Genomic DNA, 12,516 nt, shown 5'->3' on the forward strand with positions numbered 1-12,516 from the left:
TAACAACAACAACATTCTACAGGATCTAATGTCACCAAATCATTTCCTGAAACTCCTACTGAATGATTTCTATAGCTTGACCCAACCTATCTTCTTCCTCTCTCCCTGACACTTAACATGTGTGTACATATGTCTTCACGTCAACTGTTGACTTATGGCAACTCCATGAATTTCATAAGGTTTTCTTAGTCAATGAATACTCAGAGGTGGTTTTGCCAGTTCCTTCCTCTGAAATACAGCCAACAGCACCTGGTATTCATTGGTGGTCTCCCATCTAAGGGCTAACCAGAGCTGACTCTGCTTAGCTTCCAATACCAGACAGGATCTGGTGCCTTTAAGGTATTAAGACAGAGGGTATCATGATATACCATAACTAAAAAAGACTGCACTCCAAAGAAATCACTCCCTTCCCTGCCAATAAGCTGGCTGCCAAACCTGGACAGATGTGCTAACTGCATTCATCCTGCCCACACCATGACCGTAATTGTACTGGGCTGCTTTTCTACCAAAGGTGTGATCTATGACTCAAGTCTTCCACTGCAATGGACTTGAACAATCATGTCATTGTGCTCATTTGGACAAACTTTGTGGAGCTTATTTCTTCCTACAAACTGCAAAACCCTTCTGCTCACATCCTACCTCCCTCTTCCTATTTCGCTCCACTTCTAAGCTAACAGCCAATGTACTTCTTAGATCCACTTTTATTTGGCAATAATTCATGCAAAATATGTCTCCATATGGTGGCGGCAGTCCTATGGGGAGGAAAACTCTCCCATTTTAGAAATGCACTGTTTCACAGAATCAATTGGTAACGCAAGCAATGACAATAACAATTCTAGTCACAGTATCTAAAGTTGTAATTACCGGTAACTTTTCAGATGACAGAAATATGCACAGCCCTTCAATCATGCCAAAGATGGTAAATTCACAGAGTCTATAGTTATGTGTCAAGAAATCTTTTTTTCAAATATAGAGGGAAGCCTATGCTATGAAACCTCAGTTTTAACAAAATATTCCTATAAAAATAATTTTCAAAGAAAGGTCTGAATGTCTTTGACATTTATACCACTATAATTAGATCTTTTCTGACTATTGGGGAAACACTTTTAAATAATTATGTTATGTTGTTGTTCGGTGCCTTCAATTCATTTCGGAATCATGGCAACCCTGAGGCATCATGGGGTATTCTTGGCAGAGTTTGTTCAGAGGGGGGTTGTCCCTGCTATCCTATGGGGCTGAGAGCATATGACCTGCCAAAGATCACCCAGTGGGTTTCCATAGTTGAGCAGGGATTTGAACTCTGGTCTCCCCATGTCCTAGTGAAACATTCAAAGCAAAACCACTACTTTATGCTGGCTCACTTTGATAATTATACAGTAAGTAATATACAATAGTTTTTGCTTGGTTTTTAGAAATTTTTCAGTTCAGTGTTTTCCAGACAACACTCACCCCTGCTGCTGACCTATCTCCATGAATACTTGGTTCATACATACTTTATGGTTGGCCACATTTAACACATGATTGAAGAAGGCTTGTAGAAATGCTTGCGTGTTGAACAAAACATCTTGCAAGAGCAGACCATTTAAGTCAAAGCGGATTAAATAGAGTTGTTTTGAACTGTTCCATCTGATGGCAAAATTGCAGACAGCCATGTATATATGACTGATACAGCTGCAGGTGGAAGAAGCAAGTAAAGGACTGAGGCTTCATCTGCACTGCAGAAGTAGTGCAGTTTTAACTGCCATGGTTTCATACTATGGAATTCTGGGGCTTGTAGTTTGTTGTGGTACCAGAGCTCTCTGAGAGAAGGCTGAATAACTCACAAAACTACAAATCCAAGAATTCCATAGTATTGAACCATGCAAGTTAAAGTGTGTCAAACTGAATTATTTCTGTAGTGCAGGTGCAGCTTGACTCTCATCTGAGTATTATGAGCAGACATGGGTAGAGAACCTAAACGGAGGCAACCTGAACACTGATGACTATGTTACTGTCTCATGTCAATCTGTTTGTTTTTTTATTCTGCTCTATTTTATTGTACATTTTAACCATGTCTGCTCCTAAAAACAAATGGAACAGAAAAAATATTTAATATAATTAGCAGAGGAGGCTCAGCTGGCTGCAGTGAGAGATCTGAGCACATCCAGTCACTTCCAAGTTCAGGCTGAAGAAGCACTTGGAAATGCAGTATGCACTAGGGGAAAATACAACAGAAAGGGAAAATGTAACTTAGGCCTGTTACAGACTGCCAAAATAAAGCTGCTTCGGGTCTCTTTGGAAGTATGCTGTTTAAATGATGCATGCACCCTAAGAATCCGGAAGCTGCACAAAAGCTGCACTCCAGTGCTTAGGAATGGAGTGTGGCTTTGGCGCGACCTCCGGACTCTTAGGACCCATGCATCATTTAAATAGCATACCTCCAAAGAGACCTGAAGCAGCTTTATTTTGGCAGTCTGTAACAGGCCATAAGCATTAAAATGGATTGAAAGCACAGACTGTCAGGTTTCAGAACAATTGGAACCCTAGATTTGAATCCTAGCTCAGATATGCAGAGTCAGCTGGAGCAACAAGCATGACAGAAACCACATACACATGTATAGCATGGGGGATACATGGCTCAGCAGTTCTACATGTAAAAAGACTTGGGATTATTGTTGATCATAAATTTAACATAAGTCAGCAGTATGATGCTGCAGCAAAGAAGGTAAATGCTATTTTAAGTCCACTTTAACAGAAGCATACTTTCCAAGTCAAGGGAAAAAAACAGTCCTGCTATATTCGACACTAGTCAAGCCTCATTTGGAGTACTGTGTTCAGTTCTGGGCACCTCACTGTAAGAAAAATATAGGCAATTGGGAGCAGGTTTAGAGAAGGGCAACAAGGCTGATCAGAGGTACAGAGAACAAAACATATGAGGAAAGGTTAAATGAGTTCGGCATCTTTAGCTTAGGGAAGACTGGGAGGGGGGCTTGAATGCACTCTTTAAATAATTGAAGGAATGCCACAGAGAGGAAGGAGCCAGGTCTAACAGTCTGAAGTTACAAGAAGACAGATTTCAGTAGAAAATTAGAAGGAACTTCATGGTACTAAGAGTAATTCAAAATGAAACCAATTGCCCAGTAGTGGGGTCTCTCTTTCTCCAGACATCTTCTGAACAGCTATCTACCTGCTGGGGATGCTTTATCTGAAGATCTTGCACTGAACAGAGGGTTGGACTCAGTGACCCATGAAGGCACTTCCAACTCTGTGATTCTATGACAGACAGAAATAATTACAACCTACCTTGCAAAGAAAACAGATTGTGAAGCACTTTGGTTTAAATGAGAAGTGACAGTACACAAAAGTTATAAATGCAATAAAAAGATGTACCTGTGAATTTGCCCATTTTTATGCAAGTATTCCAGTCCTTCCAATACCTCCTTCAGGATCGTGGCTATTACAGGTTCATCTAGGACTCCGTTCTTGTGTTCTCCTTTTGCTACTATGTGTTTAATAACATCCAGGACAGAACCTATAAGGAAAGAAGGGTATGAATTAGTACCTTGAAGAAGGCACAGACACACCTCAGTTAACAAAGCAGAGGTGTCCCTCAGCACTACTTCTTTAACAGAAAATTTGGTACCAGAGATGAAAGTTACATGGAAAGAATAGGGATAGGTTCCTAGACCACAAAAAAGAAGCACAGTTCAACATTAAACCAGGGCTTTTATCCAAAACTAACAAAATAGCCGTGTGAAATGAAAATAGCCAGGTCATGTAAGTACTGAATAAATAAAGAAAAAAATTATTTGAAGCTTCTAGACACCAATTGAAGGCTTCTTCAAAAATCACTCAGGGATGATATGATAACACCAGCCTCCACTTCTCTTATGATTTCCATTTTGGTAGCTAAACTTATAGAACTATGCTTTTTTAAAAAAGAAATACAGTTGGGTCAGCTAATTTACTGTCAGCTTTTTCTTCTGTTTTGCTGTTCACACACAGCTACAGAAGGATCAATGAAAGCATATTCTTTTCCAGCTCTAACTGTGTTTATTGCATTGCTTACCACAGTCATACTGCTGCAACTCAAAACTGGAAGACTATGCTAGCCCTTGTTCCTATCCTCTCAATGCCAATAGCACTAAAAAAGTTCCAGTTAAATGGAGAACATGGAGGAAAAGGGAGAGCTGATGGATATAAAGTGACATTGTAATAAGGGGCTTGTCAGTGGCTTTTGTAACCAAAGTTTGCATATTTGCTTATAGGTTCAGTTGTGCTGGGATAACTACCCTCCTACTTATTTTATTTCTTCACTCAATTTATATTCCAGTTTCCTCCTAGGAATGAGAATGATTCTAAGGCAGAGCCTCATGCCTTTGTCCTCATCCTTCTCATACATAAGGCAGGAAGAAGCGGAGAGCAAAGAGACACAAAATTCACTCTTAACTTTCAGGAGAGAAGAGGAAAAGATAGAAAGAGAGACATGCAACCAAGAAAGTTATCTCTCTACTACCAATTACTATTGAGACAAGCATCGAGGCAATCTTCACTTCCAACTCTTTGCACACAGTTGAATGAAATAACCATTCTAAGGTGCTAGCAGATCATATTTTTAATTCTTCTTTCCATTAACTTCTCCTCCTTTTTAAAAAAAGGTAGTCCACAGAGACCGGTTCAGCTAGAACTACTGTCCAGGGAAATACTCAAAAAATGGAATCCTTTGGCTGCAGTGTTGTGTTTGGCTGCACTGGACACTTCAATCTACCATTTTAGGATTCTGCCTGCTAAATATGTAAAATGGACTCAAGTTCTACTATGAGGTTGGGTGAGAAAAATTTTATTCCCCACACTTTTTTTTTTTTAATTAAACCCTTGCTGCCATTCAAAGTGGAAGTGGGCACTGGGGTATCTTGCAAACTCTTTTTGGCCAGGAAAATACTGCTGTAGGTTCGCAGCAGAGAGGGAAATGAAAAGGCCTTTCTGAAAGATTAAAAACATCCTACTAAATGGTTTGCATAAAAGGTTTAAGCAGGTTGATTTCAGAGCTGAGCAGATCAGACATTAGTTCTTCACAGTTTCATCACTACTGTCCTGCGCAAAGATTATGTGCTTTTCAATTATGTTACTAAATCAAATGTCAGCAACAGTAATGGGCTGTTTTTAAAAAAGGTTCAAGGCACCCTCTTGCACACCAAGAGCTGAACCTAATCCAGTTTTTAACATTACAATGTTCTTTTAAATACACATGCCACAGATACTGCAACAGCAACTTAATTTGGAATAAAAGCTTTAAAGTTCATTTTGTTTTATCTTGCAGATTAGCACTGCAGGGTGGGGTGAGACAACAGGTTCAGACTTGTTACAGGGATTTGGTAAAGCTTAGACTTCTTAAACTTAGCTCCCACTGTTAATTAAGATTTAAACAGTATTTATTTTGATGGCTGATTAATCCAGAATGACAGCTAATATCAAATTGGCACCACCACCATGACAAATGTTAGGGAGACTGATTTTCCCCCATCTTCCAAATCTTCAGCCTTCAGATTATCTTTCTCTCCAGCATTTATCAGCTGATGAATCACTGTGATACCAAGACCCAAAAATCTACAATAGAAGACTAGGGTTTACATTCAAATTTATGAAGCCATAAACCAGATTTGCCTCACTTTTTCCCTGCCTGGGTTATGGACCATGAAGCATCAAACATCCAGGGAAAACCATAGTGGTGAGCAAACTTCTGTGTGTGTGTGTGTGTGTGTGTGTGTGTGTGTGTGTGTACTTTCAAGTTGCCTGTCGCCTTATGGCAATCCCATGAATTTCACAGAGTTTCCCTGGGGAAGGAATACTCAAAAGTGGTTTTGCCAGTTCCTTCTTCTGAAATGCCATGGGCCTTTGGTATCTGGTTCCAGGACCTTCTGTGGATAGTCACATCTGTGGATGCTCAATACAATGGTATAAGTCCCTTGTAGGAAATAGCAAAATCCAGGTATTCTTTTTGGAATTTATATTTTATATTAACTGTATAACAATAACATCAATGGCAGCACTGTATTGGACTACAACTCTGGAGACCATGGAAACCCACTGGGTGAGTTTGAGCAAGTCACAGCCTCTCAACCTCAGAGGATGGCAATGGCAACCCCCCTCTGAAGAAACATGCCAAGAAAACCCTGTGATCGCTTCACCTTAGGGGCACCATAAGTCGGAAACAGCTTGAAGGCATGCAACAGCAACAAAACAAAAACTTTTCCCCCTAATATTTTCAAGTCACGGATGATGCAACCCATGGATAAAGAATCTCTGGATATGGAGGGCTGACTGTACCCTATAGTGCCTGATATTCATTGGTGGCCACTATTCAAGTATGAACCAGAGCTGACCCTGCTTAGCTTCCAAGATCAGATAGAATCTGGTGCCTTTAGGATATTTAGACCCAAGCAAGATTACTCTTTTAAAAAAAATCTGTTTGGTAGTATTATTCCCCACAAAGAGAACCTCCACGGCTTCCCAGAATATTGCCTGAAAGCCACTCACCCAGACATTCCCTCTTTGCAGCAGGTCCCTTGTAATATTAAAAACACAGAAAATTCCTGCCTTTCCCTTGTTCTGACTATTGCTATATTCATTACAGTTTATAAAACATGTCTCTCTTATCTCTTTAATCAACCTACAGCCCCATAAAAGAACTGCTCCTGTCTTGAATGGTGACTAATGTGCAACGCTTACACTGATTTAGCTCCCATTAAAGGCACCAGATCCTTCCTGATCTTGCAAGCTAAGCCAACATCAGCGCTGGTTAGTACTTGGGTGGGAGACCACCAATGAAGACCAGGTGCTGTATGCTACATTCCAGAAGAAAGAACTGGAAAAACTACTTCTGTAGATTCCTTGCCTAAGAAAATCCTATGGTTATTATTATTATTATACTTTATTTATATAGCACTGTAGATTTACACAGCGGTGTACACATGTCATAGACAATAAAATCGATAAAATTGAAACCTGCCAATGGGGTACATTCTACAAAATACATATAAAATAGATAATAATACAAGATAGAATTAGATAAAATAAGGAGGCAACAGATTAAATACATCAAGTATCAAATAAAATATCAGATAACAATGAGATTCATGGGGTCTCAACCAGAGAGCTTGTTCTGTTACTTCAAGTCGACCTCTAGGCAAGGTCTCTTCAGAGGAAGTCTGCCCTTGCCTTCCTCCAAGGCTGAGAGAATGTGACTTGTCGAAGGTCACTCAATGGGTTTTCATGGAAGATAGGGATTTGAACCCTGGTCTCCTGGAGTCCTAGTCCAACATTCAAACCACTGTACTATTCTGGTTTTCTCTAGCACTTCATCAAACTACAAATTCCAAGATTTCATACAGTGCAACTATGCAGTTGGAAGGGTATCAAACTGCTATAATCTGCAGTATGAAAGGGGCCTTAGTCCTGTTGTAGTTGACTAATGCAAGGAGGCCAAGCCACAGATTTTGATGCTTAACAACCTCTTCATGATAGAATTAAAAGACAGCTCCAACTGCACCACATTCACTCTGAAAATGATTCACCCCTAAAGCCTATGGGAAAAGCAGAGAATGTTTCGTTATTTATAAGTTTATTTATGAGTTGTCTTGTAGCCCCAAGACTCCCCCAAGGAAGGTTACAATTTAAAACCTTTAACACAATATAAGAAACTGCTTCAGAACAACGAGAAAAAAATATTTAAAAAAAATCCAGAGTGAAACCATTTATGTTTAGAGTCATTCAAAAACTGTGTAAAACAAAACAAAGTAATAGTCTGGCTGAAACTGTACAAATCTGGAAGCCGACTAAATTGAGTTATTTTAATTTTATGCTTGATGATTTTCATGTGTCTTATTTTTATGTGCGTTAACTTAAAGTATTTAAATGGTTTTATGTGTTTTAATCTACGTTGTACTTCATCTCAAGCCTTGGAGAAAGATGTGTAAGAAATAAAATGTATTATTACAGTGGGCCCTTGGCATCTGCTGGGGTTTGGTTCCAAGACCTCTGGGGACACCAAACTCTGTGGATGTTCAAGTTCCATTAAATACAATGGATGACAAAATAGTATGCTTTTCAGGCTGTGTATAATATTTGAATATTTTCAAGCCATTGATGCTTAAATCCATGGATAAAAAAAATCCATGGATATAGAGGTCTGACTGTATTATTATTATTATTATTATTATTATTATTATTATTATTAGGTGCCTTCATCTGAAGGTATTGTTCAACTCGTCCAAGTTCCTCACCATCTTCTTCTCACCTACTTGAGCAAGTCATCCAAAAAGCTCTTTTCAAACTCTACTCTCCCTGTAACTTGATTCACGATGCATTCTTTCCCCCATTCTAAGAAAAGGGTGGGCATCATGAACTTCCAGATGCTTTTTTCATGGTAACTTCCATAATCCCCCACAAGGCACTGTGCCAGATAGCAAGTTCTAAGCCCAAAGCATCTGGAGAACCACAACTGACCATTTCAGTTCTAAAGAAATCTGTGAAGTCTATAAGAGATTATCCTGTTTTATTATTTATTTAGAGTATTTATACCCTGCCCTTCAACCAAGAAGGCTCCCAGGGCAGCTTACAAATCCTCAATTTGACAGCTCCCTGCCCTCAGGCTACAATCTAAATGTCTGATTTAGCAGCAGGGGAGAAGATTAAGTCCAGCAAATGCCAGCAGCTGCTCTTCTCCCTAAAGGCAGTTGAAACATGGGCTGCGGCCACATTGTAGGATTAATCCAGTTTGGTACTGCTTTAACTGTCATGGCTCCATCCTATGAAATCCTGGGATTTGTAATTTGTTGTGGCACCAGAGCTCTCTGACAGAGAAGGCACTACAAATCCCAGAATTCCATAGCATGGAGCCATGGCAGTTAAAGCGATGTCAAACTGCACCAGTTCTGCAGTGCAGATGCAGCCATCGAGCTGTGCCTGGCTATTCTTCTGTCTCTCAGAAGCCAGAGCAATCCTCACAACCATTTTGGCTGCATCCGAACTGTAGAAATAATGCAGTTTGACACCACTTAAACTCCCACAACTCCATGCTATGGAATTCTGGGAACTGTAGGCTTTTTTAGACATTTAACCTTCTCTGTCAGAGCACTCGGGTGCCACAATCAATGACAAATTCCACAATCCCATAGCATGGAGCCATGGCAGTTCAACTGGTGTCAAACTGGATTATATCAGCAGTGCGGATACAGCCTTTGAGAGCTAAATTAAGTCCACTGAGTATCCACTGAGCTTGAGGAAATGAGCAAGGACTTGGAGAAGGGCTGAAGGTGAGTGACAAATGCCTTGCATGTAGAAGGTCCCAGGTTCAATCCCCATCATCTCCAGGTAGGGACTCAAAAGACCATGGTCTGAATCAGAGCTAATACCAGTGCAATGCTAGCCTCTGAGGTAGATGGCTCAAAGGCCGGCAACTCAATACAAGGCAGCTTTTCTGCATTGGAAAAACCCAGGACAACTTGAGTAAAAGTAAATCATATCAACAATCCATGGCCCCTCACCAACCCTGAGCCATTTCAAAAACAATCATTTCTAAATAGGACAAAAGTCTCAATTATGCAAAAGATAAATAAAAGCATGAGTCAAAAGCAGCATTTAAGAACTTAAGATAAAATTAGAATGGAAAGCTAACCAACAAATTGCTAACAGCCCTACTAATCTATTATTGGCATCAAATTCATCCTCTCCTAGGTATTTTTAAGCATCCAGTTTAATTCTGAGATGCTGAGAGATTTGTGGAGGTATGGGAAAGAATGCCCTTCAGAAAAGGATAGGAAAGCAAAAAAAAAAAAAAAAAACCGTAGTATAGACGTTGTTGTTGTTTTTTTAAAATATCTTAATATGTTGGAGAAGGTGACAAACAGATCACAGATTTTAAAAGCCAGCTTCCCACTATGGCATCTGAAACACCAGCATTTACTAAGAGATAAATGTTTCTGCCTCCAGCAGCCACAAGAACAACTTGAAAAGGCATATTTACATGGCTTTCCACATCGATAAGACTGCTAGCTGGGCTCCCTTTCCAGACATGTGGTGGGAAACAAAAATAGGCCATGGAGAAGCGAGGAAACGCATGTATGCGTATCCAAAATAAAAATCGGTATATATTTATGGAGCGCTCAGCAGTAAAATGCATTGTTGTGGGTGGAATCACAAATGGGAAAGGCTGAAAATTCAAGCTCCAAAAAATACCATTCAAAGAATGTAGCAGTATCATTCATAGCTATAATGATCCTTTTCAAATCAGTCCTTCCAGGTCTGTGTGTGCCTTCAAGTTGCCTATTGACTTTTGGTGACACCATGAATTTCATAGGGCTTTCTTAGGTAAAGAATATTTGGAGGTGGTTTTGCCACTTCCTTCTTCTGAAATAAAACTGATAGCACCTGGTATTTGTTGGTAGTCTCCCATCCAAGTACTAGCCAGGGCTGACCCCACTTAGCATCCACGATCAGACAGGATCTGGTTCCTTTAGGATATTTAGGTTTTGTGCTCTTATAATAAGATTTTGCATGCTGTGGGCTTTTTAGCAAGACAACCGCCTGCTTAGTTCTCTCTAGGGATGTACTGTAGTATTTTCAGAAATTGTGGATAAAACAGAAACTACTCTCCCTACTGAAAATAGCCATTGAAAGGAAAACCAAAAATTTGCACTCTTTACAAACCCCAGGTGAAGTTGTTACTCAGTTGAGCTGTCATACGTTTTATCTGTAACTTAGTTTGTGCAAATATATATATAAATAAAAAAACTGCCATGTTTTGATACACTATTTTTAAAAGAATAGTTTATTCGGACCATTAAAAGTTTACCAACTGGCTTTCACTTTTCCGTGTTTTTAATTTGTTTCAAACTAAGTTACAAGGAGCTGAATTCCAGGAAATTAGTAGCTCTTGTTTTTGAAAGTTTGTGAGAAGCAGACAAAAGGTCAGAAGTTGAAAACTCAACCCAAAAAAAGACAGCAACATTGTAGTAAAACCTAAAATTATACACTCTGAACTTTCCTCCGCAGGGTCAAGGCGACAAGGAAGGAGCTCACATTCAGAAAAAGGAAAGGAGATGAACACCACAAAAAGCAGCGAATATGAGTTTTCCTACACAAAACTTTGATCAATCTCATCTTCTGAGCTATTACTAACAGCAGATTGTGCTTCTTCTGAACCTTCATTTAAAAACTGCAAACCTCTCACTTTTGATCATCTACCCTTTCATATGTCCGCAAGATCATCTACTCTTTCGTATGTCCGCTAGTTTATTGATCCACTGCAAGTATTTCTAAATATAGACCAAATTCTTTCCAATGCTGCAGACCAAAGAAGTATCCAAATCAGTCAAGAAGTAAAGGAGACCAGGGCTGTTTAATAAAAGGTCTCACCAGGGTGCTTTGCAGGAGGAATATACTGCACACGGCAGAATCCCAGACTGCATTCCTCAGCCAAAATATCTCAAGATGTTTTATTTTAGTCATATTTTAAGCCCACCTTTCTTCCACACCCGTGATTAAAAACTGGTACAGCTAGAAACTAGAGTAAAAGTGGCACAGCAGCTTGAGTATTGGACTACAACTCTGGAGACCAGGGTTCAAATCCCGGCTCAGCTATGGAAACCCACTGGGTGGCCTTGGGCAGGTCACACACTCTCAGACTCCGAGGGTGGCAATGGCAAAACCCCTCTGAAGAAACCTGCCAAGAAAGCCCCATGGGCCGTTATAAGCTGGAAACAACAAGAAGGCATACAACAACCACAGCAACTAAAAACTACAATAATGCAACTGAATGGATTTTCACATTAAAATAGCGGTGGGAAAAGTGCAATCTCCATTGGGTACCTAGGGGTTCTTTTATGGCCTCCAGATCCCCCCAAATATCCTCAAGTCCACTTCTGTGTCACCTCCATCTACCCAGTCAAATCCAGGCATCTCTATGACTGGAAGAACTGGACAGGATCTAAAGAGTAAAGATATACAACATTTTAGGCCTGAGAGTAGCCTAAAGGCAGGTTAAAAATCCTGCCTTGGACCGAAAATCCACTAGGCTTCAAGTACACTTTTTAAGACTGTAATTGGAAAGATGGGTTTAAAATCTTCTAATTTAATCCACTGCCAAATATGACTAGTGTCCGACATTAAATTTTAAAATGTCCAGAAATGTCTGCATTGGAGGAGTCTTTTTTTATCATGCCCCATGATGTGTCCCTTGATATTATGAAGTGCAGGATGGGCAGGTGGGAGCTGCCCCTATGAGCATGCCAACATCTACGAAATGCATACACTTCACGTTGCTCAGCATGCGCATTTTTGTTTGGGGAAAAAAATAGGAAGAGGAGGAGGAGAAACATGCCAGTCATTGCCTAGGGACCTTTTCCCTTCCCTTCTGTATCCCACCCTCTTCAAATACCAGGTAAAAAAGACTTAATGAGATAATTCCGGGAGGGGAAAAGGTCAATAAAAAGTTGATTTATGATGCATGCTGGAAAAGACTTGTACGAATGAATGTAT

At 39.9% G+C, this 12,516-nt stretch overlaps 1 protein-coding gene across 2 annotated transcripts in view; it reads right to left on the reverse strand.

The window, feature by feature from the left end:
* The window catches only part of OXSR1 (oxidative stress responsive kinase 1), a 108,452-nt gene that overhangs the window by 52,198 nt on the left and 43,738 nt on the right, over positions 1 to 12,516 (reverse strand). For both annotated transcript variants that reach the window (XM_089533667.1, XM_089533668.1), the window contains one exon: positions 3,370 to 3,511. In XM_089533667.1, the coding sequence (XP_089389793.1) occupies positions 3,370 to 3,511 (142 nt within the window). The remainder of the gene's footprint in view (positions 1 to 3,369; positions 3,512 to 12,516) is intronic.

This window comes from Sceloporus occidentalis, unplaced genomic scaffold (assembly GCF_023333645.1).
Source record: "Sceloporus occidentalis isolate IW3139 unplaced genomic scaffold, rSceOcc1.0.p SCAF_7, whole genome shotgun sequence".
NCBI classification, from domain to species: Eukaryota; Metazoa; Chordata; class Lepidosauria; order Squamata; family Phrynosomatidae; genus Sceloporus; species Sceloporus occidentalis.